This window comes from Xiphophorus couchianus, chromosome 4 (genome assembly GCF_001444195.1).
Source record: "Xiphophorus couchianus chromosome 4, X_couchianus-1.0, whole genome shotgun sequence".
NCBI classification, from domain to species: domain Eukaryota; kingdom Metazoa; phylum Chordata; class Actinopteri; order Cyprinodontiformes; family Poeciliidae; genus Xiphophorus; species Xiphophorus couchianus.
The window spans coordinates 18,654,731-18,672,868 of NC_040231.1; the positions used below are offsets into that span (position 1 = coordinate 18,654,731).

The 18,138-nt window shown below is 36.0% G+C and overlaps 2 protein-coding genes across 3 annotated transcripts in view; one reads left to right on the forward strand and one right to left on the reverse strand.

Moving 5' to 3' along the window:
• The first annotated feature begins 1,389 nt into the window (after positions 1–1,389).
• Positions 1,390–6,470, forward strand: ric3a (RIC3 acetylcholine receptor chaperone a). The gene is made up of 6 exons (XM_028014725.1): positions 1,390–1,535; positions 3,461–3,678; positions 4,065–4,140; positions 4,450–4,546; positions 5,016–5,173; positions 5,311–6,470. The coding sequence occupies exons 1-6, from the start codon at positions 1,418–1,420 to the stop codon at positions 6,084–6,086; spliced, it is 1,443 nt and encodes a 480-aa protein (XP_027870526.1). The 5' UTR covers positions 1,390–1,417; the 3' UTR covers positions 6,087–6,470.
• A 2,527-nt stretch (positions 6,471–8,997) lies between these two features.
• tub (TUB bipartite transcription factor) overlaps positions 8,998–18,138 on the reverse strand; it is a 43,710-nt gene continuing 34,569 nt past the window's right edge. For both annotated transcript variants that reach the window (XM_028014717.1, XM_028014718.1), the window contains exons 7-12: positions 15,914–16,105; positions 15,605–15,717; positions 13,501–13,615; positions 12,865–12,963; positions 12,578–12,749; positions 8,998–11,015 (exon numbers count right to left, since the gene is read on the reverse strand). In XM_028014717.1, coding sequence (XP_027870518.1) covers positions 10,882–11,015; positions 12,578–12,749; positions 12,865–12,963; positions 13,501–13,615; positions 15,605–15,717; positions 15,914–16,105 — 825 coding nt within the window. In that variant the 3' untranslated portion in view covers positions 8,998–10,881. The remainder of the gene's footprint in view (positions 11,016–12,577; positions 12,750–12,864; positions 12,964–13,500; positions 13,616–15,604; positions 15,718–15,913; positions 16,106–18,138) is intronic.

Here is an 18,138-nt window from a genome sequence, read left to right on the forward strand (position 1 = left end):
CAATGTAATCTGAACAAAATTTATCTTGTGTCTTACACCAGCTTTCCATGTGATGTTGTTAAAAATTTCTGACATATGTAATTATTACTTAGACCATTTCCAGACACGTCTATATTTAGCAACTACATTAAAAAATATAGTAAAAATTACATTGTTACTTCACTGTCAAGTTGATGAGCGCTTGACTTGAATTTGTGGTATTTTTGTAACTGAATCTGTGGTGCCATCTGCTGGTCTTTGATATGAAATGCACTCCAGAGAGGGAAGTGTTAGGAAGTGTTATGTTCACATTGCCTCATTTAATATTTGTACTCAAAGCTATAAGTTCAGTAACATTTTATGATAACATAATAAATATTTAAACCATTGTTGACTGTCACATTACTCTGTTTTCATCACAGACAGTTAAACACTCAGAGTCATCACTGTTTTGCATTGATTTTATATTGTTAATGTGATTTATTTGCTTCTTTACTTGCTTTTAAGTCAAAACAGAGCATTTACCACTTAAATAAAAATTTTGAAAGTGTGCTCATATATGATTCATTAAAACTAATTTTAATTTAAGTGCTTCTTAATCAGTGTCACTTGGTTCTAGACATCAGACCCCCAACATAGCATGCGATTAATGTTTCCAACACACCTGATTCAAATGAGTGTCTATTTGCAAGGTGAAAATACAAGCTAATCCCCCAGAAAATCATCTGAATCTCACAGAACAGAGTTTTTTAAGAGGGAGAAGACCCTTGAACCTGAACATAGTCTGAAGATCATTTTTGAAAGTGTGCTCACATCTGATTTATGAAAGTTTGAGAATATAATTCAGCTCAGTCTGAAAACAGCTGAAGTAACATTTTCATTATCCAAGTTTGGCTTGAATCAAGCTTTGAATCATAGCTGAAGAAAAATCTGTTGTGATTTCTTTATAACTTTAACTGATAATTCTCCCCATATCTATATTGACTCAGATGTGCTGCAAATATATCCAAGACTTACCACTGAGTGCAGCTACTCACTTGTTTTTTGCAAAAAGAAATTGTATGACCTAATTTGATTATAAGTTTCTTCCAATAAGTTCAGAACATTATTTACTAATAGATTTATAGCACCTTTCAGTGGTCCTTGACTTTGCTAAATTTATGACTGATTTAATAAATTCAACTTGAAGCATTAAATCAAGGGATTGATTGCTTTATTATCCATCTGTGGTAGTTAAAAGTCTATAAAACTATACAACAAGCAGCTGGTTTCTGTTTATAGATTTATAGCCCATATTTCAGACAGCGCTTGAATGCAGCTTCTCTAATCCTCACTAATCTGGATGGAACATTGTCACATGAGAGCTGACATCTGGGGACAGATTCTCGCTTTTCTAGTAAAGACAAAATACTGGACGGCAGTCATTTTCTGAGGCAGAATGACCATTACAACTTGCCAGAAGGTTACCCTTATATCATGTTCTGTTCTTTGTGTGTCTCTCTTCCTGCCCAAGATGCTTTTACCCAGAGGAAAAAATGAGAGGGGCCAGTCAGAGGGTAAGGCAGTTTATCAGGTCATCATCCAACCTACTCCATCTTGAGTCCCTGTGTTGTTGTTGTTGTTGTCAGCTAGTACTCTACAGAGAATTTTCCCTACTGTAAATGAGTTTACTGTAATGGTTTTTAATATATGTTCATGTGGTAAGAGACGTTTATGTGCAGCGCTGGAAAAATAAAGAAAAATGTGCCGCCTAGAGATATCTCATGTTTAATATCCAACAAATTTTAATATCTGGCAACATTAACTTGAGTCAACACAAAAAAGCAGCTTCCAAATGACAATTTTATTTAAAAGATTATCCAAACAAAATTGCTGCTATGGACACCCACCACCAACGAGTGTGAATAATGTTTTAGTTTGATTATACCTGTTACAACTGGGATTGATTATTGCTTGATGAGTATTCTCTATAATAGAACTTTTCTGACATGATGAGGACAAAAAAGATCCCAAAAAGCAACAGATCATGTTCTGATGTATAAAGAAGATATAAAAAAAATCAAAGTCAGTCACCCTGGAGAAGATTATAAAGCCTTTTCTAAAGCATTACAATAGGACTCTAGCAAATGAATGAGAGCCATTCTCTGATCCTGGAGAAAACATAAAGCAGGGTAAACCTGAAAAAGAGAGTCCAACTTTTAAAATTACTCCCGGACCAAGATAGCAACTCATATAGGACCTCACGATATAACTCAAATCAATATTTAACACACATCAGACCTAATTTGCTTCAGGTTAGTTCAGAGTTCATGATAAAACAAAAAGAAAGAGATGGAGCAAAAAAGCTATGAGTCTTTGATGATGCCCAAAAGTTTTGGGAATGAATTTCTAAAAATAGATGTTTTTTTATTTTTATTTTTTGCAAGGTGCACATCCAATTACCTCTGTTGTTAAAGGGTGAAAGGTAGTTTCGTTATTGATATTTCTGAATTTTTTTTGGATTGATGATCATTTATCTCAGACAGATATTTCACCATCAAAACATAATAATAATAAAGACTTTCATGTTTTCAAGTGAAAATACAATACCTTACTATCAAATGTACATACTCATATACATGTAAATACTCCACTTATTCGGTAACTGTGAGTCTGAAAAGGAGTATGATGAAGTTTAAGTTATATAATCATACCCCTTTTCCATTCATTAAATCATTGCATAAATAGTCTTCCTGTTTCCAGTATCCTTTAAAAAAAACCAATAATAACTATAATAATATTTCCTGAACCAGATGAAAGTAATACATACACTTATATACTGTACATATGCATCTACCAGCATATATACATAAAAAATATATACCTATTTACACACCCGTATATATTTACACACACATACACACACATGTGGATCTTTGTGACCTAAATCCATACTGATTCTCAGCGAGTAGTTGCTGTTTACTAACAAATCTATACAATCTAGCAACAAATATTTATTCCAAAATTTTGGAGAATTGTGGAAGTAATGAAACAGGCCTGTAATTTGTGAAATGATGTCTATTCCCAGATTTATATAGTGGGATTACTTTTGCCATTTTCATTTGAAATTATGAAGCACTTGTTTAAAATATTCCAGCACCACATCTTTCATTTTAACATTTTGTATTTTAAATAAGCAGCTCTTATTGAAAAAAATAAAACTAGAAAAATGTAGCTTGGTTTTTATGAAAATACATGTAGGAGTAATTACTCCTACATATATTTTATTGAAGGTTTACTGCAAAATGTCATTTCAAACATGCCTGAAAAAGAGAATGATAATATAAATATATGCTGACAATTAACAAATCTGCCCAATTTTCAAATTAGCTGGTTGTGTAAACAAAAATCATTAAACACAAGTTTAAAAAGAAAGTTAAGAGTAATATATGTTAAATAAATTCAAGCAGTGTTTGAGTGATTGTTTTTTTACCTCCTGCAGTTGGACCTGGGTTTTACCCTCCTGGGATGCATCAGCTGTCAGTGTCAGACGACCCAGAGCAGTGGGAAGTGGATTCTTCTCGCTCCCTCACACACACTGTTGAAGCCAGGGTTAAAGTTCAAAGTATTGGGCGGGGCAAGAAATACAACCTGATGGCTCAAGTCATACCCACATATGGCTTTGGGATTCTGCTTTACATCCTTTATATTATGTATAAGGTAATCACTGCAACAAACCTCTCTAATTGGTAGATTATTTAGTGTGGGATGAATACGCCTTATAATGATTCTTATATTTTGTTATTATAAGTATAATAACTTATAATAGCTAAATATTTAGTTATTATTTAGTTATAAGTATTATAGATATAATAACTAATAGTTAATAACTAAACTATCATTTTGTTATTATAAATATAATAACTAAATATAGTTATTATAAATAACTAATTAACTGAGTAAATATACTCAGTTAAATGTACTCTTGACCGCAAATGTACTCTTTGCTGTCAAGGCGATTATGAGTTTTATTTAAACTATAAAGTGTAACAATAAAAAGATGCTTTGCACAGCCCTAGTAATCATAACTGTATGTTTGTTCACAGCTAACATGTAAGGGAAAGGTGAATAAATCAGGGATCTATTCAACAGACAAGACAAAAACCACATCGAACACAAGTGGTAAGTTCTTTCAGACACAGGAAGTGTTTGTTAGCTTTGAGTGTGGCTCAGACTTTTTGTTTGGTAGTTTGATGGTGTAAATTTCACATGGGAGAGTTTGGTGTGTTTTTTATTATTATTATTTTGTTCTTTTAAGAGAAATATTAGGAAAAACCAAGAGCACAAGAAAACTGCCAGAATTAATTTTGAAAGCACATGAAAGTGATCTTGATTTTGTTTTTAATCTTTTGAAATGATTTGTAAATTTTGTGTTTTTTATTATCACACTGTTTATTTATATTAATCCCTGTATTCTTATGAAATGTTTAGCTACTGATTATGAGCTCGCCAGGCTTCAGGAGAAACTTTTGCAAACAGAAATGATGCTAGACAGGATTGTCTCAGGGAGGAGTCATTGTTCCTCAAGGTAAGGAGCTTCTTTCCCCCAGAACATCCATTAGTCACAATTACAATCAGCATATTGAAAATGATTGAAACATATTATTTGATGGTAGACTAGGCTAAAAAGAAAAAGCAAAAATTGAGAATGAAAATAACTTCAAATATTACTACTTCAGTATCTCTGCTACTTTACAAGAATAAATTCCTTGTAAAGTAGCAGAGCTGCTGCGCCAGTAAGCAATGCACTTTCTATGGCGATATTCAGTTAAAAAACAAAAACAATAAGTGGGTAATCATTCACTTATGAGCCTCAGAAGATAAAATTGATATTTCTAAAACAACTCACTTTTGGGAAATCCAAACTGTTGAAGAATTTATGAGCCAAAATGCGGCTTGTGTACCTTGTACTGCAGTTTTGTAAAAACCTGACAGCTAGCTCTTTATAAATAGTCATGTTGCCTGAGATTCTCGAGTTAACTTGTGCTGCTTTATAGTGGCAGAAAGCGAAAGAGTAAAACTTCAACATCAAAGAAGGAAGAAAAACTCCTGAGGCAACTCCGACAGATCACACTGCTGATGCAGGAGGGCCGTTTGGAGGGAGCCTCTCCCGAGATGGAGGCTGAGCAGGTCCCCTACGGTGCAGATTGGGAAGGTATGTGCTCAAGTATAAATCTTCAAGTTCCTCTAATAATGTCAGAAAATATGTTTGAGGAGCAGGGCTTACCTCCAGTGAAACCGCGAGCATTTTATTTATGTAAAGCTGACTATTTCCATGCTCCTTTAACACAGGCTATCCAGAGGAGACTTATCCAGAGTATGATGAATCCTGTGATAGACATAAGTACGAGACTATTAAGCTGGAGGAGAATCCCAGCCAACCCACTGCTGAGGCCCTTGCAGAGAGGATGGAGCAGGAAGAGGAAGAGATCATGGCCAGGAAACTCTCCATTGTGGAAGAGGAAGATGAAGAGGAAAAGGAAAAAGGGGAAGAAGAAGATTTAGATGAGGAAGAAGAAGAGGATGAATTAGAAGAAGTTGGGGAAGTAGAAGAGGAAGCAGAAGAGGACAAAGAGCTTGAATATGTGGAGGAGGAAGAGGAGAAGAAACAGTTGCTCATCCCTGCTTCTCCTGGTATTGGCAGAAAGCAGGAAAGAGTTGGTTTGGAGGTGAGCAAAGAGTTGCAACAACACAGCGGAGGGAAGAAGCAAATAACCTTCAGTGAGAAGAAACACGTGTTCCACTACCCCAAAGAGGATACCTACGAGGAAGAGGAAGAAGAAGAGGAGGAGGAAACGGAGGATGAGACAGAGGAGGATATAGGAGTAGAAGAGGAGGAAGAAGCAGATGATGATGATCCTCTGATGGAGGCAGAAAGCCTGCAGTTTAGTTGTGAAGGCTCTTCAAATCCAGAGGAACAAGCAGAGGAAGACGAAGAGGAGTATTTGTTAACTTTGGCAACAATGGAAGATGAACATCTGATTCATGCAGACGTCCCAAAAGAGGTCGGACCGAATGTCCTGAGGATGAGAAACAGAAGAGAAAGAGAAAGTTTTACAGCAACCTAATTCTGCCCATGAAGTAATCATTATCCCTCACATGTTTAAGCCACCAAAAATCAAACTTATTTGAGAAACATCATCCAATGATAAAAAATATTGTAAATGGTTTTCTTTTGTTCACTGTAGAAAAGTGTGATCAAATTTATTGATTTATGATGACTGAGCTTAAAGACCTGTCATATAGAAAAATGTATTTTGTTATTTTTCTAGTTAAATGTAATGTTAAATGTTAAAGAAACTAAGTGTGATTACTATCCATTAAATTCTTCATAATCCATCACTAAAAGGAAGAAGGAACATGTTACATACCTAATTTCTGTTTTGAAATACTTTCACCTCAGCTTGTTTTTGTCACTTATCACTTATTTGAAACATTGTTAATTCCTTCTTTCACATATTTCTCATCAACAGTAATAACAGAGAGCAGAAGTGTTGCTGTAAATGACACTTATCAGGCAAGTATCATCACTAACAGGGAGTCTGAGAAACAAAACTCTTGTAAAAATGCAACACTCTGCTGACAAGTACATGCAACACATTTCAGAAACAAACTTAATAAAAGAGTAAAAGACACCACATTGCATAGGATTTGTAGTCAACATCGTCATAACACAAAATCCAATTCACCACAGATTGCTGGCATCTTGACTGATGTTCCTGCTTTTTTGGGAACATAAGATGAATATTTGGCTCCCCCTTATGGTTTGGTTTAACTGAGCACTACAGATTATCCCAACTCCTCACTGAAATGATGCACCTGCAGGGAAAAACTATCATTTGTCTTTGCTGCTAAGCAGCAAAAACACCAAAGACAATGGCCACGACTTAGTGAGAAACACGCATGATTTTTTTTTTCCAAGTAATGACCTAATTCTCAGCGTGGAGGGTAATATTTTTATAAATACATACTATATAAATTACTATTTTGTTTATTTGTTCGTTAAGAAAGACTTGTTTTGTTTGTTTTAGTTTTGTGTCATAGCTTGTTTGCAAGTATTTAGGTATGTCTACTGACATTTACAATTAAATCTGTAAGTGTCCACCATCGATTCCCATTGTGCACCTTAAAATCATCATATTCTCACCTGTGTTCTTCATACTGAGGCAATTCACTTATAGTCCACTCAGCAATTGACTCCAAACTTGGAGCTGAAGAACTTATGTCGTTTGTTTTACATTTGTCAGAAGTCAGCAAACCAAAGTGTTCTAGTGTTTAGCTGGATAATAAACTGTTTGTTATCCAGCTTACTCCTAGCCCCCATGAGGCTTTGCGGGATTTATGAGGGTGACTTCCGCTGCAAACCGGAACTGCCATTTGTTTACACATTAGCAACTCGCTAACTGGCTTTCGTCAGAGCTTTTAGGCCATAAAATATGTGGGAACACCAGCTATCACAGCTTAAATGTGGCAATATTGTTATACCGCTACATACAACTTTTGCGGGGAGGGATGGCGACTTGAAGAAATGGCCGCAAATAACCCGCACTAGCATATTTAGCCACTTCACTGACTCAGTTGCTTCGGATGCAGATGCGGATTTGCTGCAGCCACAAATTAAACTTGGACTGATTATTAGAGTGCAGCCACGAAGCGCACAAGGGCATCTTACAACACTTTCCAGTGGCAAGTTGCTCTCTGTAACAGGTTGATGTGTGATTCAGTTCGGTTCCAGTCATGTTTGGGGTGATTATCCTATTGGTCTGAAGCACAGCAGCTCCTGTCATTTCTCTGCTGATCTGCAGTGACACTCAGCAACGGAGAACCTCGAGGTTCTGGTTCTGATGGACAAAGTAAACCCAGATATTTTATTTTGTCTTATAGTAATGGCCCAAACAATAATGTTCATGAAGTGGTCCCACTTGCTGCAGCCACTTCCTGAACTTTATTATTTTTTAAATTCAAATGAAAATTCACATCACACCAAGCTAATATTATGTAGTTCTGCTGTTTTATACTGTCAGCAAAAAAAAAAAAAACTGCAGCGCAGACCTCTGACCAGCTTCGCTGCTTTTCTCTCGTTCATTACTGTCAGCTCTTCAGAGAAACGAGCTGCTAGCAGCTGCTAATTCACTGTCAGTCCGTTACAAAACTTACCGCTGTGCTCCTGTCGCTCCCCGCGATTAAATTCACAATTACGACCCCCTGTACGGAGCAGCTCTCTGATAGCAGAGAGGCATGTCCGTAAACAAGTTTTACTAAATATTGTACAGTAGCCGAAAAGAGAGATGTAACTTCTATCATCATAGAAAAACCCTACAAATAACAATGAAATACTACTACTTCCGGTGTGCGCCGGAAGTAAGACCCATAATCGTTTCCACACTAAGCCTCTCAGGAATAAGGTGGATATGGTTTCAAAAAGACAGCTGCTATTACCTCTTTATTTCTAGACACACATATTGTGGTTGGTTTTCCATTTCTAGTTGGTCATTAACAGTAATAACGACAGTCTTCAACTACAGCTGGGCATTTTAATTACATTGTCACAAAAATGTTTCTGTCTTCACAGATGATTTCAGCTAGCTGTTGTTTTAGCGCCAATGTTATTTTTACTGATCATGTTGCATCAACACAGGGCGATGTTTCAGTCTTCATAAACATGAAAGTAAGAATGTAAATGTAAAAATCTTGCACATCACTGCTTTTGCACTAAGCCTTTTTGATAGCCTATTTGATGCTATTTGATAATATCTGTATAGAGAGATACAATAATAATAATTGTTATTATTATTATATATAATAATATAATAATCATTATATTATTGTAATAATATAAATGCCCTAATTTATAATATAGGGCATTATACATTTTATTCATAATGCCCTATATGTCAAGTTGAAATAAATACAAATTCAAACATCGTTCCTTGTTGCAGCCACATTTGAATAGTCAAGGACCAGAACAAAAGAACAAAATTAGGTTATTGTAACGGCCTTTATGTTTTTGTCCCTCTGATGACTCTAAAATACAAATAGAAACATAAACACCAAGAAAGTGGCACAGATGAGAGGTTTGAAATCAGGGTACAACAGTGAGAATGTGATTTTATATGCTTGGTTTAAGTCAAGCATTGTTATCTCAGACATTTCTACAATCTGTGACATAGTGAGAATGCTCTGGTTTTTACCAAAAAAAACATAGTAGCTGAAAACAGGGATATGACAGATTTTTGTGATTTTACTGGTATGAAGAGATGTTGCTCTCATACTTTAACTTCTTAAAAGCATTATCAACAACATCCAGAATATTTCATTTGACAGACTGTAAGTTTATTTTTCTCATGATCAAAGGACTTTGTTTATACCACCAGAGTAAAATTGTACACCATTTACTGTACATAATGATGAGAGCACTGAAACCGGAAAATGACAGAACCTCCCGAGTCCTGGACACATATGAGAAAAGCAGACTTTACAGCAAGAGTATCAACCATTTGGAAATAGAAATTTCTAATATAACACAACTGAATACAAGAATAGCACATTTGTTAAAGATCTTCTCAGAACCCACAGTAACAATAGCGGTATCAGCGATTGTTATTTGCTGTCATTCGGCATATTTTTTCAATGGTTGTAAAATAGAAAATCTACTACTTTACATTTGACAAAAAGAGATTCTGCCCTAGAAGAAGCAAGAGGGCAAATATTTTGAGTAAAAATGTGAGCAGTGGGTGATATATTGATTTACTGCCAGTGAGATGAGGAATGTATTAAGCTCCTTAATGGAATACAAAGTTCATGAAAATGTCAAATAAAAGACATGTGTTAAAACAAAAGGTGGATTCACCCTCTTTGTTTGCTGGCAGTAGGTCATGCTGTGTTAATAAACTTTGAAGGAAATGAGCAGTGAAGTTGTGAAGCTAATTATGATTTACCTATAGACGGTCTGAAACGTTGAAATAAACTATCTTGAATCTTCTGTAGCCAAATGTGTTCATCTATTCTGAACATGTCTGAGGCACGCTAAAATTTAGAGAAATATCTTCAGTGAACGCGAGGATGGCAAGAAACACATAGATTAATTCAAGTTCAAGTTATTTTGTGACCAAACTTTAAAACTGGAGTTCATCTTCAAAGGCACAATAAAGTATGTACAGCAATATATCTTTCCATCACATAATTCAAAGTAAAGTGCACCATCATCCTGTACATTCACATTGAACAGTGTGACACAATATGTGGTAGACAGCACTGTATAACATGCCTTTATCCTTTTCAAGTTGGAGTCTCTAATTGATTCTTTTGGAAATAAGTGATTATTTATTTTATTTTTTTGCAATGACGATTAATGCTTGCAGCACCAAACAGCCAATACCGATGAAGTTGTTACAAATGATTGCAGAAAATAAAATTACCATGCATGAAATATGGAAAGACTGTGCTGTAGACTACAGAAAGAAAATACACGGAGTTGCTCAAACAAAACTCTTGTGTCCCTGTTAGTTAAAATGTACAAGTAAGGAAACGTTAAACTTCTAAAGCTACTACATAAAGAAACAGTGCAGGTTTTTATAATGCAGTTGCAGTATACAAAATTACAATATAAGTCGAGACCAATTCCTTTGATTTTACCAGTGGATTACTTTTTGTGCTTGTTTTCTTCCACAGATCATGACCATTTACCCCTTTTCGACTGCAGGCACACATAGACACCGAGGACTTGAAGCCCACAATGTATTTCGCAGTATGCAGGAGTTCCAGGGCATTGGGTGACTTAAAGATCTCAAACCAACCCGAGGGATACACAAGCAGCCCATAAGGACAGATAGATCATCTCTTCTTTGAACCTCAGATTTGAGTTTATTCACAGGCAAGTTTACTGTCAAAGCTGGAGAGGGCAATGGCAAAGGCTTGCAGCGCACACATTGGGTAGTTATAGTCCATTGTGAAGACGTCCTCTGCCACACGGCCGAACTGCATCACAATGTAGTCAGCTGTAAAAGAAAACGTATGTTTTACTCAATCGACACTGACACACAAAAAAATTATTTTATGTCCTAGGAGTTTCAAACTGTCAGTAACAACAGTGAGTGAAAGTGAGGAGACAGAGGATGCTTTGCAGAATCAATTGACACAATTACCAATACTTGGGTTTAATAAGAGATCTATGTTGGGCTTGAATGAGGATGGGTGATTGTGTTGTTCAGTTACTTGGCATATGGTATGCAGATGTCCCAGACGCCCCATGTTGGAACCAGTGGGTAAATAAAGACACCCACACACCTTGTGTCATCGCACACTATGTTGTAAAGATTGAGCTCCATGTGGTGAACAACGGCAAAGCAAGACAACCAGTCATGTGTATATTCAATCACTATCAAACTCTGCAAAATGCTATGCTTTATTTTAGTTTTTCTAAGAGTTACGCTTTGTGTCTGGTGATCTTTCCTTTCTGCCTAATTGACTGTTGCTCCTGCAACTGCATGTGTCACATTGTTGAAGTGACGTGGCAACCAAGTATTACCTTTATGTGCTTTCTATCCATGAAAGGATCTTCCAAAAAATCTAAACTTATAATTTAGGTAAAAAGACTAGGTATACCCAATTCCCAAAGAGCTTGATAAACTAACTCTTAGTAGTAAACACTTGCCATTTGTATTTCTGGATCAGTTTCTAAGATTTTTTACAACACATGATGTTTGTAAATTGCAGCTCTTTTGATGTCACTCCAAAGAATTTCATTTTAATTTTATCTGAGGTCATGACCTTGATTGGACTATTGTAGCACATTGGACTATTTGCTTCTGGTCCAATTTACTATTGCACTGCATTGGTTGTGTTTTGGACCACTGTCCTGTTGGTGACCCAGTTTGGTCCAAGGTTTAGCCAACAGATAGACTGACTCCAATCTGAATGTAAAAAAAAAAAAATACAGTGATTTTCCTGGTTAACCCCAATCATGACTCCTCTTCCATCATGCTCAACAGTTGTCACAAAATGTTTATGCTTAAACTGCATTTGATTTTAGCACAAAATCTGTTTTAAATGCAAACCTAAGCTGTGCTGCCATATGCTTTTCAGAGAGAAAAGGCCTGCTTCTTTCCCTCTTGAATCTGATGAAAGAAGTGATGCTGTGCTTTGTTTTTCTCATGACAGTATTTCACCTGAAAGTTATTTTGCTCATTTATGTTTTTTATCTTGTTGTTATCTACACATTGTTCTCCTCGGCTGTCTCACAAAAGCCCTGAATAACTAATTGATAAAACCTTTCACAGCTAATAAAATGTTCTGTTAATGTCTATTTCTTTATCTGTTCAACAATGTTGCTTTTTACAGGAATAGCTTTGCTGACGTCACAACATATTTTTAATTTGTTACATTTATTGCCCTCATTGCTAAATTTACTCAATTAAAATTATTTGCCCTGTGGTAATACCCGCTCTGTAAAGTGAGCCAACGAAAAGAAAATCAGACTCTGAACACTATGCTCTCAATGCATTACTGAGAATTTGTATCATCTCCCAAATGTAAAGTGAAGTAAACATTTGGCTCTTACGGTCATTGTCATGAATGATTTGAAAGTTTTTAACAGAAGCCTGCGTGACTCTGCCGTGGAAGTTCAGAACGTAGGACTGAGTGTCATCATTCCACACAGGTGTTTTGTTGTGAAGCTCAATCACACTCTCGGTGTTCTTGTTCTGCCACCTGGCCAACAATGACTCATGCTCCTGAAATGAACAGCAAGCAAACACCTTCATAAACAGCCATTTCAGTTTTATGATCAATTCTAAAACTATTACAGGGAGTTGGATAGGTTAGCACATATGCGGCAGCGAGACCTACGTTACGCGGCCGAATGGACACCCTCTCATGGTCCATGTTCATTCCCGGAATGATGACGCTCATTTTGCGAGGCCCTTTGAATCCTAAAACATTGGTTTCCTGTATTGAACAGATGATAAACTGGTAAAGATACAACAGAAGCATGCTTAAACAAAAATGTGCTATGTTTATTATGTAGAATCCTACTTAATATCAAAATACTAAAATAAAATGTTTAAAACGACAGATTTAGATTTATTATCCATTCTGCAAATATCTGCTACATTAAAACTTGGGGTGAAAAACCAACAACAAGAAACCTAAATAAAGATACATTTAAATATGTTCATGATATTATATAAAAATGCTATTTTTGCTTAGATAAAGCTATTTTGGATGAACTTCACATACTGCAATCTTTTTCACCATATATTCCTATTCCTTACCCTCAGTATAGACATATACCTATACTAAGGATATATTTAAGTTGACCATAATAAGAGTCTCGTTTAGTTGCATAACAGTAAAATCATTAAAATTTTAGTATTTCTTTAATTACTGCAATCTCACATCCTTCTTTTTCTGCATAATATTAAATGTTGCATAATTGCAAATCGGGTAACCATTGCATTTCATTCTCTGAATATTTATACTCACATAGCAAATGGCAGCTAGTTCTTGGCGAAGATTGCTGGCTTCGAGGCTGGTGGTGCTCTTCATGGGGTTCAGACCATTGTCATACACAGTAAACTTAGTTCCCATGAGGTTTGACCTGCAAAAACAGCACTATGCATTCAAGTCTAATTCAAGATTTAGTGTGTGATTGATGTGAACTAACATATAAAGAGCAATTCAGGAGGAAATTGAGGTGGCATTTCCTAGAGGCTGTTTGTAACTAGCCCTTTCATGCATGATTTATGATTCTTTATGTCAGGATTTTTTTCCAAACGGTTTTTGTTTTTCTTAAGGCATAAAAAAGGTGGGGAAAATAATTGTAAAAACAATTTTTCTTCTAGGTGATCAATTGTAATTTTCTCCAAATACAAAGCTGTTATTTGGAAAATACATCAGTAGTATTGACCTGCAATGGTTACTTGAGGTCACAATATCTTTTTGTATCTGCAAGGGTCCTCTACAATAGAAGGAGGGACTGGGTTGGTCAGCATGCTTTTCGTCTGGATTGGATTTAACTATAATTCTGCAATTCTGCAGAAGTAGCTGATAGTGTATTTTATGATGCACCAGTGTACACTTCAGAGGTCTCTGTGCATTTATAACATAAAAATCCACAAGAAACACAAGAAAATGACTTTTATGTAGCTGTCTGCTGTAGTGACCACTATGTATGAAAGGGCTGGAGTATATTGGTGTATGTATTTATTCAAAGCTAAAAATGCTCTGTCGGATCATTACAAAAGCTGTAAAAATGTGAAAAGGTGCCCTCATGTTAACAATTATATTAACATCAGCTTAGAGAGAATTGAAAAAGTGTTCATTTCTAATTTCACTGTAAGTGTTCTCAAATGTTGTAACTTGTAATTAGGACATTACAGGTTTGTTGTAACATTGCAACAAACTTCAATGTATTTTACTGGAATCTGATCTGAATGCCCACACAAAACCTGAACTAAATCAAATTTCTGAAGCGTTATAATCAACGTCTAAAAATTTGCTTTTATATCCACAGTTCTAAAAGCTGAGTCTATGTCTCCTTTAGAAGGCACACCTCACTTAGGTTCTCAGAAGAACTCCTGAGAAATTAGATGCAATAGTTCATAAAAGTATATATCGCAATCATTTAAGAAGGATTGTAGTTCTAGTCTAGAGGTTTGAGCAGTGGTCAGGCCGCCTCTGAAGATGAAAATGCGTAAAGCTATGATTGAGTTTCCATGGAGCTGCTGGTTTGATGTTCTCTCTGAGGTTCACAGTACAACACCCCATCAATCCAAGGCTGTAATAATTATTTTTAATCAACAGATCATTGAACATTTTAACAAAGAACAATGACTTGCAATCAGTCACATTTTTCAGAGTTATGCAGCTTCTTTGATAAAACCAGGTGAATGAGCCACATTAATCTCCACTAATGAAGGGTTCTTAAAAATGCTATGTTCAATTGCCATGATCAAAAGCTAATTTATATCAGCACTAAGAGATCTGAAATCAACCAGACATTAGTTTTCCAGTGTTCAACATTCCCTACTTTTTCAGACTCAAACTTCAGGCATTCTCAGTCTATAAATATGGAAACTACAACAACAACAAAAAATCCTGTAAGGAAGGCACACAAATGAATGATAAACAGAAGAATGGATGAACAGACGGATGGATGGACAGATGGATGAATAAAAAGATTAATGAAGGGATGAATGGTTGGAGGAATTGTTTGTATGACTGCTGTAAAGTCAAACAGATGAATGGACAGATATAAATACAATATTGTATTTTTAACAATATGTTGACAGTGATATTGACAAGAAATAAAGTCTGAAAATAAAAATACCCTGTCAGATTCTATTTTCTTGTTATAGAAAACAAGAAAACCATTTTCTTGTTTTCTATCTTTCCGCATCTATCAAATGCGGAAAGATAGAAAACAAATGCTATACATCTCCAGTTTTTCCAACACCGCCCAGAAACCCTGGTTTTAAAATTGCACCATTAAATGCAGGCTGGAGTGCTGTCAGTTTATGTAATGTCAGTGTGTTGGTAATTTTGTGTGATGCTGCAAAACATCCTAACATGTTTTTAAAGAACTCACCTCAGTTTTCCAATGAAGCTCTCCCCTCCACGAGACAGATCAGTGGGATCAATGGAGATGAGGTAATTTGAAGTTTTACTCTTTTTTCTTTTCCTTCCAGCTAAAAGGAATACCTGGGAAAAATGGAGCCAGAAACCAACAAAAAAGAAAAAAACTTGTAAAAAGTACAGTTGCATCAACTCATCATTTAAATCCAGGAAGTAGATTTACATGAATGTTGTGAAATAGACATTTTCCACACTTTTCAGCAAAAAAAAAAAAAAAACTGACACAATCTACCAGGAAATGCTCGTCTCACAGCTTTCTCACCTTTTTGCCATCCTCCCTCTCCAGGTGAAGATAGTAGGTAGGATACATTCCTCTGTCCATGCCTTTCTTGTCCCTGGTGATTCTGCATTTTACTCTGACACCCTGTGGTGCGGGTCGCAGAGAAAACTCCTCCAGATCCTCAACATCAATGGCAGGTTCATTTGTTGGTGGAGTGGGTGCTGAGGCCACTTCCTGTGGAAGACAGCAGCCCACTGAGGGTGAAATGGTGGTCGGGTGAGTGATATGTCATTAGAGAGTTTTGTTAAAACGGGGTAAGGTGGCATAATGAGTCTGAAGTTCAAACTGTCCACAGGGACAGAAAATGAGCACAGTGTGCCTAAAATAAAGATCCAGTGAAGGAAAGAAGATTGAGTTGACTGAAGACGAAGATTAGACTAGCAGAGAGAAAATACAGGAAGTGAAAGCTGTAAACACAATGTCCAGACATTAATCATTTTCATTTACAAATGTTGAAACATGCAATTTATTGTTCCAAAGGAAGTAAATATCCTTAGGGCCTGTAGCGCTCACAGATTATCTGACTACATGATTTTAGATAAACATTATAAATGCTCTGCGACAGACTGGCGACCTGTCCAGGGTGAACCCTGCCTCTCGCCCGAAACGTTCGCTGGAGATAGGCACCAGCATACCTCCCGACCCCACTGGGGTCAAGGGTGTAAATTGATGGATGGATGGATTATCAATGCTAATGCTAATCACTTTTACTCACGTCATGTCATCTTCTTCTCTTCTAATGTAAGTTGCGTTTTAGTTGGCCATTTAAGTGAAAATAATTTAATTATTTACCTATTTCTGTAAATGTTTTTCTTAATTAGAGTTTTACTTTGAATGACTGAGAATTTGTCTAAGAATTTTACTACAGTAATCATCTTCTATTTTTACATGATAAGGAAGACTAAAGAAACTGAATTAAATTATAGACACATTACAAGGTAAATACAATTAAATTATAAGATCTCAAATGTGCACCGCATTTTATCTGATCTTGACAAATTTTTATCCAAATAAATGTTTTGAGTCAAACATTTCTGAAGGCGGGAAATTCAGAAAGCGACGTAATCTCCATTTTTTGCAACTGACTTCCTCCTGGTGTTTGCTGTATTTCTGCCTTGGATTCACAAAGCAGGTTGCACTAAACACATGCTCCACAGGTCCAGCAGATGGGAGCAATTTGCTCTTGTTTATATGTCAGCATGTGGACGACCTCCTTTCAGCAAGAAACTGACGAGATGCAGGGTAATGATGAAAGAGATGAAGAAAACGTTTTCCTACTACAGTGTGATGCGTCCATAAAAAATGCTTGAGGTAAAAATTTAGCAGGTTATAAAATTATTACACCTATCCTTTAGAAAAATATTGCACTAGTTACATGTTTCCACTAGTTCCCATTACATGAGAATAAAATAAACAGCTGTAAGTGATGTCATTGTCCTACTTTAACATAAGAAATAAAGAAATGATCTGCTTTTTCTTATATTTGGTTTCCATTACTGGGTGCTCACTTAACACCTCTGTGTTCTCTCCGTCTCAGGACAACAGGTAAGTGGGACAGAGATCCTCAGTGCACCTTACTTAATTAGCACAGTAAGGACAGATCTTCTTCAGAGTGTGTTTGTTTGACTTCTATTTATTAAGCTCCGAAAGTGAAGACTCTAATTAAGTGCAATTTATACAATTTAATGCAGACAGGTTTCAGTTGAACAAGGGATGGATTCCACCTTTGTGACATGTCTTCAGTAAATATTGTTCCTGTGCTTTCTGTAAAACTGAAACAGCTCTGTTCTTTGTAAATCCAAAACTATTTCATTTGGCAATATTTTTTTTACAAAAGGAGAGAAATCCATTTTTTTTTTTACAGAAATAAGTCATAAATTTGAGATGACATTCCCCTTCATACATACACAAAGACTCACTTAAATGTGGGCATGCCAGATCTCCCTTTACATCTACTTTTGTAATTACAACATGCACGCTGTGTGGGTTAACCATTTTAAGTCTCTATTATGAATTTGCTCTTGAGGTTTCCCAGTGCAGTCCTGCATCTTTTAGATGTGTCCATGCTCCAACACAGTTGAATTAATGGCTTATTTTACCTCCTTATTGTGTCTATAGGTTCTGCAGGGAATCATTACTATATTTCTTGAATCGCTCAAAATCTAAAACAGGCAGGATACAGGCTGGACTCCCATGGTCTAGTCGCT